A 14,625-nucleotide genomic window follows, 5' to 3' on the forward strand; every position below is an offset into this window, starting at 1 on the left:
GACCTCTTTCCCCACGGTGCGAAACTCAGCTGCCATATATGCATGTGCAGTTCACTTCTTTTTCAACAATACAACGCGGAACTTGTTGTGCCACATTATATTATATCTTAATTTCTTTACGTAATAAAATAATCTCAGATCACTTTTCCAACTCGAATTAACTATTTTTACGAATTACTTCGCGTGCTGTTATTGATAACAATTTTTATATATAAATACATAGTAAATGTATAGTAAATATTATAAATATACAAAAATATAAAAAGGTCTACAAAATATAATCGCAATACAGCTCTCTTATATTAATGTTTTTTTCTTTAATTCTAATTTATATTTGTTTCAAATTATATATATTTTATAAATTGTCATTTATAAAAAAACATTTTTGGAATAAGAATGCAAATTGGAATTTTAAAGAAAAGTAACATTTATCATTATTACACATTTTTTTATTAATGATTCTTAATATATTTTAAAGTAAATGTATAAACATAATAGTCGCATAATACGCGATGAATTTAACGCGATCAATTACAACCTCTCTATCTTGCGCACAAGCACCGAATTTCACAGTCTCGTTAAATCCTCCTTTCCTAGGTGAGTATTTCTCGTCTGCGACGCAAGAAAAAATTCTGAAGCAAGAGTAGGGCCCGTCTCTTCGAGCGAACGGCTGGTTCCGTGGATATGTGCCCTTCTTCTTACAAACGCGGGTACCGTCATCGCCCCCGCAGTTCCTTCGGCGCACGCACACGATGGCACGCGGACGCGCTCACATGCAGCCGCGTATACTACACAAGAAGGTCGTTCTCTTTCCTCTGCCTCGTCCGTTCGCTGGCGCGAGGCTTACTATGTCGATTTACTCGCGCGTTCACCAGTCGCGACAGAACGCTCGCGGAGCGCGCACTGCGGTGCATCCATCGCCGTGCGTTTCAAATCGGTCTCACATCAGGTCTACCTCGAACTTCGTCGAATTTTCTTCGAGGAAATATATTCTCGTTATACATATTTATTTTAACATTCATCACGCGATGTCTGTTTAAATAATAATTCGAGGACAATTCGCTTTGTGTGAAATGTGCGAAGCGATTTATCTATGCGGGATCTCATGCCGAAATGCGTGCCGGCAATCTTTTATCGTTCCGTCGACGCCGCGCAATTGTGACTGGTGGTGAATCCGTTCGTGTATTGTGACCGTCGCGCGTAAATTGCTCTCTGGTTTGAGACAGTGAACTTGGATGATGTCAATGCCGCACATTCGTCAACTTTGAATGTTTGGCGCGTATTGACGCGCGGGCTATCGCGTGTGCAGGCCGCTCAGCTGTGAATTTAATCGAAGTGAGTATACAATACTGAGAATAATATAAAATTCGTGTTTGATATTCGCGACACATCGCCTCGTTTTTCTTCTCTTTAAAAATCAGAAATGTGCGTACGAGCTTCCTTCCCGCCTCTCACCGCTCTCGTAATGATATGTCGATGCGTCCTTCGGATGCACGTGACCGCAACACATCGGTCCGCCGATGATGCATCGCAGGAAACACTACTGTTTCCTATTACAATTCTAAATGGAAAATTTCGCAGCGCATAATTAATATTCATTGTAAATGTAAATAGCAAAGCTATACAGAGTGACTTCTATCTTGAATTAATAGTAAAAAAAAAACATGTGTAATTGTTCATTGTTTATTAATTTAGATACCTAAAGGATATAAAAAATAAGCTGTTACTTTATACTTCTTTTTTATAAGAAGAATCTTGAATGAGTATATAATCAGGTACATAAATATATAATCAGGATTGGGAAAGTTACTTTACAAGTTACTTTACAAGTTACTTGTAAATTACTTTTTATTATAGAAATTGAGTATAATAAATTCGAATATTTTATTTTTTATATTAGATATTTTATCATTTGCTTCAATTTTGCATTACTTTTTGTATTCAATTTCTATTACAAACACATATAAGATAATCTAAAAAGTGACTTATAAGGTAACTTTTCCAACTCTGCGTACAACAATTATAAATAATGCAGTATAATGATACAAGTATAATTTGCAATGACAATGGCAAGGAAGAAACTATTTTCGTTGGGTTCCCCTCCCCGCAACATCTCGCAGTTAGCGGAAAAGCATTCGTTTACTCTGCACATGCGATCTTTAAGCTTCTGGTTTCCGTACCTGCAGCTGACTTTAATGTTTATTCGAGTGCGTAGGCTTTTTTCTTGCTTTCCACACGCAGTAGGCGTGCGTGGACACCATTTCGGACATTGCAACCGTCTGGTTTCATTCCGACATCAAATTACATGGACGCGTTTTTAAATGTGTACCGTTGGGAACGTCCGGTTTTTCCACGAGCGAGCTTCCCGCCACTTTCCACGTTCGTTGAGTCCAGCAATCACAGTAGCTGGACGCTACTTATCATCGAAAGACCGCCGCACCAATTACGGTTTTTCTACGACCTTGCGAGAGGAAACGCACAAAGAGATTAATTCAAATGTAGGCTGTTCCGTGCGACTTCCAGTAAATGTTCTTAAGAGTCCATGGGCGGAAGCCCACGCCGAGTGAAACTCAGAGCGACAATTTCACTCGGGCTGCTCGTAACGTCCCTAAAAAATTAGTAGTTCTTAAACCTGCAGTAGGTCATGAGTTTTTTTATCGCAATTTTCTTATATTATGTATTCTCTGCATATCGAAGCTCCTATTATGCACACTTTGCTGATTTGTTATGCAGATCTTTTAACGTAAATCGACTATTTAAACATATAATTACAGATAAAGAGGTGAAAGGAACATTTGATAAAATGCGCGAGTTAAGAACTGTTATCGCATTGCCTCCATCCATCAGAACAAATTAATCAAATTTATAGCCGATTTATAATTGTGCTAGTTATGTTGCCTCCTCAGCTCATTGCTCGCGATTTCATAGCAAACGATCCGTGGATCCTGATTTCAGGTACGAACAAGAAGGAATGTTGAAGCACGTGTCTATCTCGCCGTGGAGAGGGCGAGCGGACAGCGTGAGCCTCTCTTCAAGCGTCGGCGCGAGTAGCTGCGGAAGCGGAAGTCCTACCCCCGGTCACACACCGCCACCCTCGAGAGCATCCTCATGCGCGTCCCTAGCACCCTTAACTGCCCTGTCGAGCTTCTCCCCGGCTGATACCGCGCCCCAACAGGTGAGTACCCTGTGATTATGTTCCCACACATTTGTAGGATTTACTATTTATAGTGAAGACTTATTTATAGTGTAGAATTTTAATCCGGAAACGAAAATCAGGAGGATTCCACACTGAAAAAAAGATTGGTTGCTGCAACATTTTAAATAGTAAAGTATGTAAAGTAACTAAAAGTTTGCTGCTACAACCAAAAACTGGTTGCTGCAACCATATAAAAATGCTATGCCATATTTTACTATCTAAATGGTTGCAGCAACCAATCCTTTCTTTCAGTGCACTAGACCCCTAGCACTCTAAACCGCTAACACGAACAAGATCGCTTCTCAATTAATATTCTCGATAAATTTTTTTTATTTATACACAGATTGCCTGTTGCGCTAGAGAAATTTATTTGATAAATATGTGAAGATTATATTCTTGGAATATTTTTTACATTTAACAGTAAACGCAATAATTCAACTGACGTATAATGCGAATGAAAGCATGATAGGGCTATTATTATAATATAAACGCATGACGGTTTCATGTCGCCTGCAGGAGATGGTTAAGAACAACGCGGGAGAGAGTAAAAAGTAGTGATGTTGCTTCCAATAAAACGAATGAAGAAAACAAAACAGCATTCGCGGGCGATCTTTTAAGTGACGTAAAGCGGTTTAGCGAAAATGAGAGCAGTATGTTTTCTGAACACTTATTAACAGCTGGATCACGTGTGTCCGCCTGACGGCGCTTGATGGATTCGTCATATTTAATTCATGATTATTTCTGCTGCTTAAGCTGTAATAACACGCCGTATCTCCGTTTTGAATGTAATTATAAATATAATAAAGTGATAGATTATATATATAAATAAATAGATCAATAATAGCAATAAAGATAAGCTTCTATTGTAACAAAATATTAAGGAATCTTATAATATACATATATATTTATATAAGACAGACTCTAACAATTAATATTGTTAAAATAATAGCTGCCTTGTAAAGTTGAACATTTGGAATATTTTAGTAAGTTGACTGTTTTCAATGACAGCGTAATTTCTCACGGCTTCGTGCGGTTTCGCGTCCCTTTTTGCGCGAACAGAAACATGAGTCTCTCGAGAGCCTTCATCCCGGCAAGGGACGTTTAGGAAGGGCATATTTTTCTTTACCATCTGTGTACAGATCGTTGAACACATGCTTTATACTGTCATCCGAAATCTCGCCTTCTCCTTTTCGCTCGAAAAATACTCTTAAAGATTATTACGTTTCTTTAAATCGCAAATTTTAAATGCAAAATAACGATTTTAAAGTAGGAAACAGATTTATCCGAAAGAGAATAGTTTCTCTGGTGGATATTTTTCATGAGAATAAAATAATGCAATCGGTTGTAAGCGACAGGAATTTCCTAAGGCGATTAAATACTTTTTGCAATTTTATACGCTTGATTATGATCAAGGTCGACGTATTTAGAATTTTTAATGTACCCATGCAAACGTTTCCATCCTCGTTTCCACTTGAGCTCTAAATATTACACGCGCGATTTTCCTCCATGCCTATGCGGCAAAGACTTTTCATTGTATTTACGCTTGTCTGACCTGTTTCGCACGCGGGTTGCAGAGGTCGTCGCGGAATATATATGTAAGTCGCTTCCGTTAGTCCGAGATACCGGTCGTGTATACTTCTTCATATGATTATACTTCATAAATAATTTCTTAATAACGTACGAAATGTAGATATTTAATTAGCATTCTAATTATAATTGTAATGACATCATTTAATCCAATAAGTATATTCACGGATAATGTTAGATAAAATACTTTATACGATGACGACTGTTTGGAATCAAATTTTTAATTACGAGATATTATGGTGCTATAAATTCTGCAAGTATCTTTATCCCGACAAGAAGTATCTTCTTTTTATTGTGGGAAGTAATAGAAAGCAGCGATGAGATCCCCGTTTTCAAAGCATAAGATACATATACACAGCAGTTTTTGTCACTGGAACCGAGGATTCTCTGTGAGAACCCCGCATACCGTGATGTCACACATACTGCAACCACGTTCACAATGCGAAGTGAAAAACTAAACGAGCGACTGTAGCCATAGCGGATCCACTTAATCGAGACTGCCGGTCTACACAGACTTTTTTATTGCTCCGTCACGATTAGGCGGTATGTTTGCAAAGAACCTTGGCCAATTACTGACACTTGAATTCCATATTTTTCACAATTAACGCTGCAATACTAGACACGTGAGAGAAGCGCGATCGCTTGGTAGTCACGCATTTGGAATCTTTATTATCAATGCTTTCTGTACATTTCTTTTAATTTTTGATATTAATAAATATTATATTAATTTATAGATCATAAAATTAAGTAAATATCATATTGAGATAATGAGTGTTATGTGTCTTGCACAAGATGGAAGTCTATATTTCGCTACGCCTTTAATCTCGGACCTGTCCTAGCCCTTGCAATATCCGGTGCGGTAGGCCGTGTTTCCGGTTTCTTTATGATTCTACAGTTTGTTGTTGGATAATTTCGATAAGCTTAATTCCATTAATATCCCAACTAAATACTAAGTTTTTGTCGAATACGCATTATTTAATGCAATGTCGCATTAAATCCTATGTCGTGATTTTTTTCATCGCAAACGTCAAATTTTTAGGTATAATATTTGAACAATTTCATCTTTTTCAATTGAGTATCTACTATATCTGATTTTGTAATGTCTAATTTTTTTAGAAAGGGAAAATTGCACTCGTCTATCTATCACTATCATGAAGATAATAAACGGAAGTGACGAAATCATCTTTGACATGACATGAAGATTGTGTATAATAGATGATTGTATGATAGAAGATTGTGAATGATAGATTTCGAAAACGTTCGTTGTCCCGTAATTTCTCTCGGAGTAGGAACGTTTCTCGCTTCGGTGACTCTAGGAAGGTCGAATTCACAACGTAGATGACCTCTCTTATTCGCGACCAGGTGCTCATAATCAAAGAACGCGTAGCTGCAAAAAAATTCACCTTTTGAACAATAAAGAACAGTTTTGTATAGATTTTATCTCGTCTTTATTTGTATAGTTTTAGCGGAAAGCTTATGAAACACGGCAATGAAAAGATGAAATATTATAACATTCACACAAGAGATAATATTTTACATTCAACGATATGATTTGTAACTGTTATTATTTACCGCTTGTGTTATATTACATTTATATTGTTGAATGTAAAATTATAACTTTGTTAGTTGATGTTTACTTTTTTTACTGGGCTATTATGCGATAATAATATAATAAATTCTACGATTTGGCTATCATGCGACAGCAATAATAATAATAATATATCGGTAATAATATTATCATAAATATCTTTCTCTATATCCTGATTAACTCTATAAATGGTCGCGCCGTCTCAGACTTGCAATTATACAGGCATTTACTGTAGAGTCATTGGTCATTATTTCGTCACTCGCGTAATCAACTTAATCTCGAGTTCCTTGGAATCCAGGTACGTACGATTATATGCACGTACGTGTGAGAATAAAAACGTTCATCTAAGATCGTTTCCTCCAATGTTCACGACCAACATTGCTTTTCCTCTTCCTGCTCCGATTCTCCCTCTCACGGAAGACGGGATAAAAAGCACACAATAAAAATTGTGTGTTTGCGTTAATTATTACGTGCCGCCTCGCCCGCATAACGATGCGACGCAAAGAGAAGAAGACAGGAGGAAAAGATACAGAAAAGGAGCGGGTAATGTCTTCTTCGAAGTTTTCTTTGTGGAAGAAGCCCCGTACGATGACAAACGGTAGTCCACAATAGCCTATAATCAGGATATAACTCATCAAAGGAGCCTTTCCTATATCTAAGGATAATTCTCTCATATTTTGCAGAATGTCCAACAATGTTCGAAAAAAAATAAAAAAATATAAAACGCAAAATCATAATAAGATTAAGATAACATCAAATAGAAGTAACTTTAAGGAAAATCATAATGATGTCATTTGATACATTTTTGACGATGATTTTATGACGAATTCTGGACATGATAATGAATTTTTAATTAGAAATTACTTAAAAATCATTATTATGCTATGAATTCATTAAAATTATCGTTATATTTAGTATCGAAATATTATTATTTTTCCTAAAATCACTTCTACTGGAATCTTGGAATTTTTTAGGATTTTGTGTTTTATTTCGGTATAAAAATGATATTTTTTTCGTGCTTATGTCCGATTGACGGGCCCATCAGTTGCATATTGGCAACTTTTCGTGTCGATCGGCTCTCCGATCCGGTTCTGTCGCCATCTTTAACAACTATTTACGGAGCATCAAACGCGCAGCGCATCGTTTCTTCTGTTACGCCGAAGATAATTATAGATTATTATCCGCCTGCATTTTCTGAGGGGAACGTGAGATGAACTCGTCTGCTCGGATGGATTGGAGGCTTGGGAGGCTTTACCGAATGGACGATCTTAAGCAAACACACTACAACCGTACGAAAACACTTCTGTCACAGTAAAAAGTAGGAATTACATCTGGTTTTTCATCATCAATGATGAGGAATTTCCCGTTGTTGATGTAACTGAGATGACGTATTCAATGCATAATCTTTCCAGATCAAGACTTCGTTTACACGTGGAAGAGCTCACGACAGACGATATCGTATCGTATATGTGAGGGATAAAAATTTTTTATCAGAAAGATATTTCAGACGCGTAATGCTTCAAGGATATAGGTCGTAATTGTTTCTCTCCGTCGAAAACGTGGAAATATTATCGCAAAGTCTGTTATATCGATGTGTTTATCAATCGATGTATTTATCACATGTTAGGGAAAAAATAACTGTATGCTAAGTTCAAGATTACGACCGGAAGTACTATGTTAACTACTAACAACAAGGAGCAATCCTCTATTGCATGCGATAAGAATAATCGAGTACGGAAGCGTCATTGATTGAGCCTCTAAAAAACTAATCTGTTCATTTTTTGAATGGGATTTTTCTGATTATATAGAGATTTGATTTGTTAAATATATATTTGAATAATGAAGGAAATTTTTTTATATATATATAGTATATTATAAAAAAGTAGATCAAGATTCTCTATCTTATCGTACGGTTATGCAGAAACCTTCAAATGATTATGGATTCCCTAACGTAACGACGTTCTCTCTGAAACATTTTCTCGATGGCGATTTAATGTTCCTCAGACGCAATGCCCGCGAGAATCCATCAATCGTTTCATTCATATTTAGTAATGAATATCAGCAAGCAAGAAAAAAGTTACACCGCGTCCTTATCTCGTTCGAGTCTCGTTCTATTCTTACGAACAACGCTAATCATTAGTTTTATTTCTTTATGGATATGAGGGCAGTTCGTGGAAAAACGGGTAAACGGCACCGATAAGCCAGTTGAAAACCGTCGATTGAGTCGAAACGCTAGCAGATAAAACGAAAAGGAGAAGCTGTTCTACCAACTTATTTATAGAGAAAGCAATGCGTCCAGTTTATTGGGGGAAAAAACGGAAGCTGGACTACAAATTTCACTAATTGATCACTACCGGAAATCTCGCTGGATCTCTGAAAACAGTTTTCAAATTTATCTCCGTCCGTAATCGAATATTGGGGCTTTGAAAATAAATGTTTTAAAAGGATTAAAATAACTATCTGAAACAGAGCTTTCACAAAAATTCTAAAAAAAAGTAATTAACTCTTATAATTACAGATATAAAACTATACCTAAGTTCTAAAGAATCCTGTTTGAAATAGAGAATGTAAGTGAACCTTCACATTACTACGATATGCTAGAGCGAAATTCTTTTTATCTATAATTTAGAATGTATAGTACCAATCATATACATTGTATTATATACTGTTTACAACTTTTGCTTCGGATCCAAATAATCCTATTTGCTATAATCGAGGATTGCATAGAAGAATGCGTAATGAAATGAATGAAATATATCGTTTAATATATAGACCTAAAAATATAAAATGATGCGGTAGATTTAATAAACGGATGAATAGTTAGAAACTAGATCGTTCTCAGCGAGACTTCTCCACTCGGCAAAATTCATCTGGCTCGCCCGATCGAGCGTTCTCGTCCTGTTCAATGCCACCGCATGATAATTCCTAATTGAAATGCTTGACCATTATCACGCGGGAATAGTGTAGCGCTACATCCGCGATTTAACACTCCAATCGGCAGTGAACCGGAATTCGTTGCTTAACGCCCGAGATAATCAACATATTACGCAATATTACGCTTATTCACTTCCCAAGTACGCACCCAACGATCACTCAGCATTTTGCACGATCGAATTATGCACAATATGACGCAGGCGCAATGAAACTGCAGAGATGTACGAAAATATCAATATGTCTCACGAGAGTACAGGCGTCATGTGATTCACACGAGATCCGTCGCGGATGATTTCATCATGTTGCAGGAAATCTCCCGATATGGTATGAGAGAACAATATCGATGATTTATTTTTATAAAAATGTAATAAAAAAGTCTTTTTATTATGTTCCAATTATTTTCGCGAGTAACACTAATAAGAGAGTTAATAAGTAATAGAAAAAAAAAATAGCTCTTTTATGTCTTTTTATTGCTACTTATAAAATATAGTTATAAAATTTACTGAAAAGAATTCACGAATTCTGCATCCAGCGAAACGAGAGCGAGTGAATTTTATTCATGAGGACAGTAAGAATTCTTGAGCCGTGAATGTCGTCAGGCATTGGTCACGGGTTACTGGTGAAAGCACTCGCGCACGCGAAAGTGTTCATCCCGCGAGTAACATTCATTCACGCTACCGCGAATTATTACCTGGTAAACTTGGACGAAAGCGCGATGTACGCACCGTTAAATTAGATGTTTTACACGCTCGTAAAATGAATGGAGCTTCGGTAATGTGCAAAAACGGAGAATCGGCGTGAATCATAAATTGCATACAAGAGAGATATAAAACATTGTAAAAGTTTCTCAATTCGTGTCTGAAAATCGCAATTGTGTAAGAATGAACGATAATGTTCTACTCATATAATTTTACAGTGCTTACGCGCGATAGCCTGTATATATTTATTTTTATTAAACTCTGGAATGAAGTAATTATCCTTAGTGACATTGGCTGCGTTCAGCAGAAAAAGTAGCTCTGCAACTGTTGTAAGATTCTTTAATATAAATGATTCTTGATGTCCTTAGTTCCTCTCACTAAATCTAAATGTATAAACTGATCATATCGAAGAATTTTATGATAGTTGCAAAACTGCTTGCCGTTCTATTAATTAATAAAGCTCTAGCAATTTTTATTTCAACGTTTAATAATTGTAGTAATGATTCCGAGAGAGAGAGAGAGAGAGAGAGAGAAAGAGAGATTAGGAATATATATGTATTTTTAAAGGAATACTAGACATTGATTAATGATCCTATTTAGATTACCATAGAAGCATAGCATAGAATAAGCTTCTGTATTAGTTTCAGGAATTAGTTATTGTAAATACGATAATTGTAATCAAAGACGGATACAAATGGAGAGAATTCTTCGAAGAACACTCGAAGCTATAACGTTGGCGTCTGCAGTCTTGCATATTATTACGCGTGAACGCGTGCTAATGCATTTGCAATATACTCTCGGCTACTTGCCAACCAAAGCGTCAAAAGATCTTGTGTCATCACAAGACTACGAAATATCCAATTGTGTCAGCGTAGGACGAGAAATTGCTTTCTGCGAATCCATTTGAATGTCCTTGATTACTCATCCTGGGAAAGTATCGGAATTTTTCACATCTCGAAAGGTCATCATGTGTCTGGTAATATTATGCCACGATTGTGAAGAAATATATGTATCACATGCCAAATATGCGGCTAAACGTTCTTGAATGTCTTTCGAACATTCACAAGATAAATTTATCGAAATAAATTCAAATTCATCATTTTGAAAAAAATAGAAATTATATAAATTAAAAATTAATTTTTCCGAGGTATGTAGAAGTTTCAGAACAGAGAGATATCTTGAAATAAAATCATAATTAAACAGGTGGCTGCTAGCAAAAGTCTCATTATGCAATAATGAGTCATTCGTGCTCCTACTTTTGTTTCTCCAATTTATTTAAAGATCTTTTCTTAGCCGTTTTTCTTGTTCGACGTACATACGTACATACATTTAACATCTGGCCGCTCGACAATTGTGGTTTGAGCCTCCAGTGCAGATGGTCAAGCTTCGCGTTCGTGCATGCCGAACAATGCTGATTGTTACACTTAAAATTCTTACGGCTCCGTCAGCCTTTATGGACCTTGCATAATAATAGTCTAACATCGTAGCACAATGCTGCATAGACGGGAAGGGGTGGTGCAGAGTGATCGGAGGAATTAAAAGCATTTAAGCTCTATTCTTCATATCTCATACACATAATTCAATTTCTCTTTTAAATAACATGTATAAAATGCTACAGAATATTTGGACGTTTTCTCTTTCTTGTATTATCATACTTATTGCAATAAGTACATGCATAACATTAAATTAAAGTTAAATTAGTTAAATTAGATTTATTTAATTATTTTTTGAATCGATCTTTTTTATTAATAATGTCTAAAGAACTAATTTGCAATTCATAGACATTTTTAGGCGTCGAACTTGTATCTACCCTATTTTTTTTTTACAATCAGAAAGTGAATTTTTAAAAGTCCGCTTTCGTAACGGTACGTCTTTTTTCGCAATGTACGTACATACAGTAGGGAAGAAAACACTAAACAAACTACGGACAGGCCTGACGAAAGAAAAATTACACAGTGCGTCGGGACACAGGATGAGATGATTAATTTCTGCGGTCGCGAGGAAGTAATGTGAGATCCCGGGATCGGATCTTCTCTCGCTTCGGTCAAAAGCATAATGATGTGCGAACAGGTTCCCTTCGTCGTGACTCTGGGAAGTTTAACGCTCGGGACGAGCGGACGCGTGCGTGTATTCTCACCGCGGTGTGAAACCGCAGATCATCCTTTCTGCAGACGATACGCGACATAATATCGCGATGAAAGCGAATCATTGTGAATATTGAATTGTGGTGGAATCGCGTGAAGGGACAGCATTGATCGGCATCGATGGCAATTGGCAAGGACGTGAAATTTGGGAATAGAAGGATCTCGGTATTGCCTCTCGAGGTTTCGTGCGACCATTTATTTCGTTCCGATCATTTATTTGCCTGTGAATTGGCATATAGCGAAAGAGTGTGTTCGCAGTATATACTTTCTCGACATAGTTCTTTGTGGTACACTTTGGTCAGTTCTTGCACGTGCAATTTAAAGGGAAACCAGGTGGCGTAGAATTTGTTTTATGTACTTATATGCATGGCAAGTCTTTTATTACAGTCTACCCACATTTGTATTTATAGTACTATATTTTTACACTATTTATAGCAATGCCAAATGATACGGGTTTTTTTTTTCACACGTTTTGATACAAGTTTCAAGCAAACAGAAGTAGTCGTAGTGTTATCATACTGATCGCCACTTCACGCGTTATGAAGGCCACCACGGGGCATAACGTTTGTTCTGGTCGCAATAATTCCACGCGCAGCGAGCGAACGCAAACACGCGTTATCGCGGCGACTCCGCAAGCATTGATATCGCACTGTGATATACCGCGGTCGGCGCGTCGGCGAATGAGAAAGGGGAAGCCGAATGAAGAAACTTACTACAACGGCGACGAAGGGGCGAGTGAGGGGTGGTCAGAATGTCGGAAGAGTGAATGGGAGCACTGTGCGCCAGATGGCTTGGTGGCGTCGCCGCATCTCGACGCCGCAACACTGCTTACGTCGAGATTCGGTTCCGTTTCTATTTCATAATAATCGGGAGACCCCCGGCTGCATAATACGAGAGGCACCACTGCCGATAACTGTCATGCGACTGACCCCTGACAATTCGTGGCGTTTTATGGACTCGGCCAGTTTATCGCCGCCAGATATTTTTCCATAGAAGTCTGGAGGGAATCGGAAAGAGCGTGGGCGCCGTTTATTCCTCGACGATGTAGAAAATCCCGGAGTTATGGCGATGTCCTGACAGTGAATAATGAAATAAAGGAGAGAACGGCGCGAATAAAACTATGAAATTGATTTTGCTTGAGCACCTGAACAGCGTCTAGAAGCAATGAAGTGGATGGATTAAAAAATGAATAATTTATATAATTTATTAAATAAAATACCTTATTCGAACTCAGAGAGATAGCTATTTGCAATTAAATACACACAAATAAGTTAAATTTGACAATTTTTGAATTTAAATATGGATTTAAATGTCTGAATTTAAATATGAATTTAAAAAAAATGTCTGTGAATAATAGGAGTGAATTGCATCCTTTGAAAGTCAACCGACGAGATGCACAGGACTGCATGTCAATGATCATGCTGAATAGGATGCAGTTGATCCGGAGAACGGGCCTGTCCGATATTCAAAAGCTGACCGGATGGGATTCATACAAGGATTTAAAACAACCGGAAGTTCTGTGTGTCCCATACAAATATGATAGTACGTCCAAAACGGATCGACCGGAAGAGATGAGAGTCGATAACTATAAAAATGATTTAAAATCGGAACGTATGTTTCTATTGGATATACTTAAAATGTGCAATTTAAAAAAAAATTTGGAGATAATTCGGAAGTAGCAATTAGAACGGGAAAAGAAAATTACGCATTAAGATACAGATGTCAACATCTTGAACTCAATAAATATATCTTTAATTTATACGCATTATATTTTTAATTAATTTGTCTAACATACATTCAGAGAAAAAGATATATAGTAGTAGGTAATAACTGTACAAGTTTTATATGTAGAATTTACATACGTAACTAAATTAATCATTTTATAGATATTGCAATTTGTACATTAATCTATATAATATAAAATTTGTACAGTTGTCAGCCCGTATTCAGAACGCGATGCTAATCCAAGTAAAACAACAAGTCACGATAACGTCAAAATGACATTAAAATGAATCGAAAATGATTGAAGAATGACTTTTGATTTTGAAGTCATTTTAACATTACTTTGATATCATAATGACTTGTTGTTCTGCTTGGAAACGCATGCATTCACATTACATACACATACATTATAGAATTTTAAAAATAAAACTGCACATTTACCGATACATTCTAAATACGACGTTACTTACAGATATAATTGCTATCATATACTGTTTTTCTCTGAGTGTAGATTGCTTCAATTTATATATTCGTACAGAAAATAATTAAAAAAGGCATCTCTCTCTTACATAATGCAATATAATACACGTAACGTAATTACAGCATTATAAAAAAAAGGTGGAAATCTTGGATCGGGAGCATTTAAACTATCTGTACACTTAATGTCTCGATATATGTTTATCATCTATAACAGTCAGGTCGTGCGTATATTACGCGTGATGCGTAAATATGTATAATGGTTATAATGGTGCATCG

General features: G+C 36.7%; 1 protein-coding gene across 1 annotated transcript in view; it reads left to right on the forward strand.

The window, feature by feature from the left end:
- The first annotated feature begins 887 nt into the window (after nucleotides 1-887).
- The window catches only part of LOC108751032, a 34,329-nt gene continuing 20,591 nt past the window's right edge, over nucleotides 888-14,625 (forward strand). The window contains exons 1-2 of the mRNA XM_018490962.1: nucleotides 888-1,335; nucleotides 2,956-3,175. Coding sequence (XP_018346464.1) covers nucleotides 2,972-3,175 — 204 coding nt within the window. The 5' untranslated portion in view covers nucleotides 888-1,335; nucleotides 2,956-2,971. The remainder of the gene's footprint in view (nucleotides 1,336-2,955; nucleotides 3,176-14,625) is intronic.

This window comes from Trachymyrmex septentrionalis, unplaced genomic scaffold (assembly GCF_001594115.1).
Source record: "Trachymyrmex septentrionalis isolate Tsep2-gDNA-1 unplaced genomic scaffold, Tsep1.0 scaffold40, whole genome shotgun sequence".
Taxonomy (NCBI): domain Eukaryota; kingdom Metazoa; phylum Arthropoda; class Insecta; order Hymenoptera; family Formicidae; genus Trachymyrmex; species Trachymyrmex septentrionalis.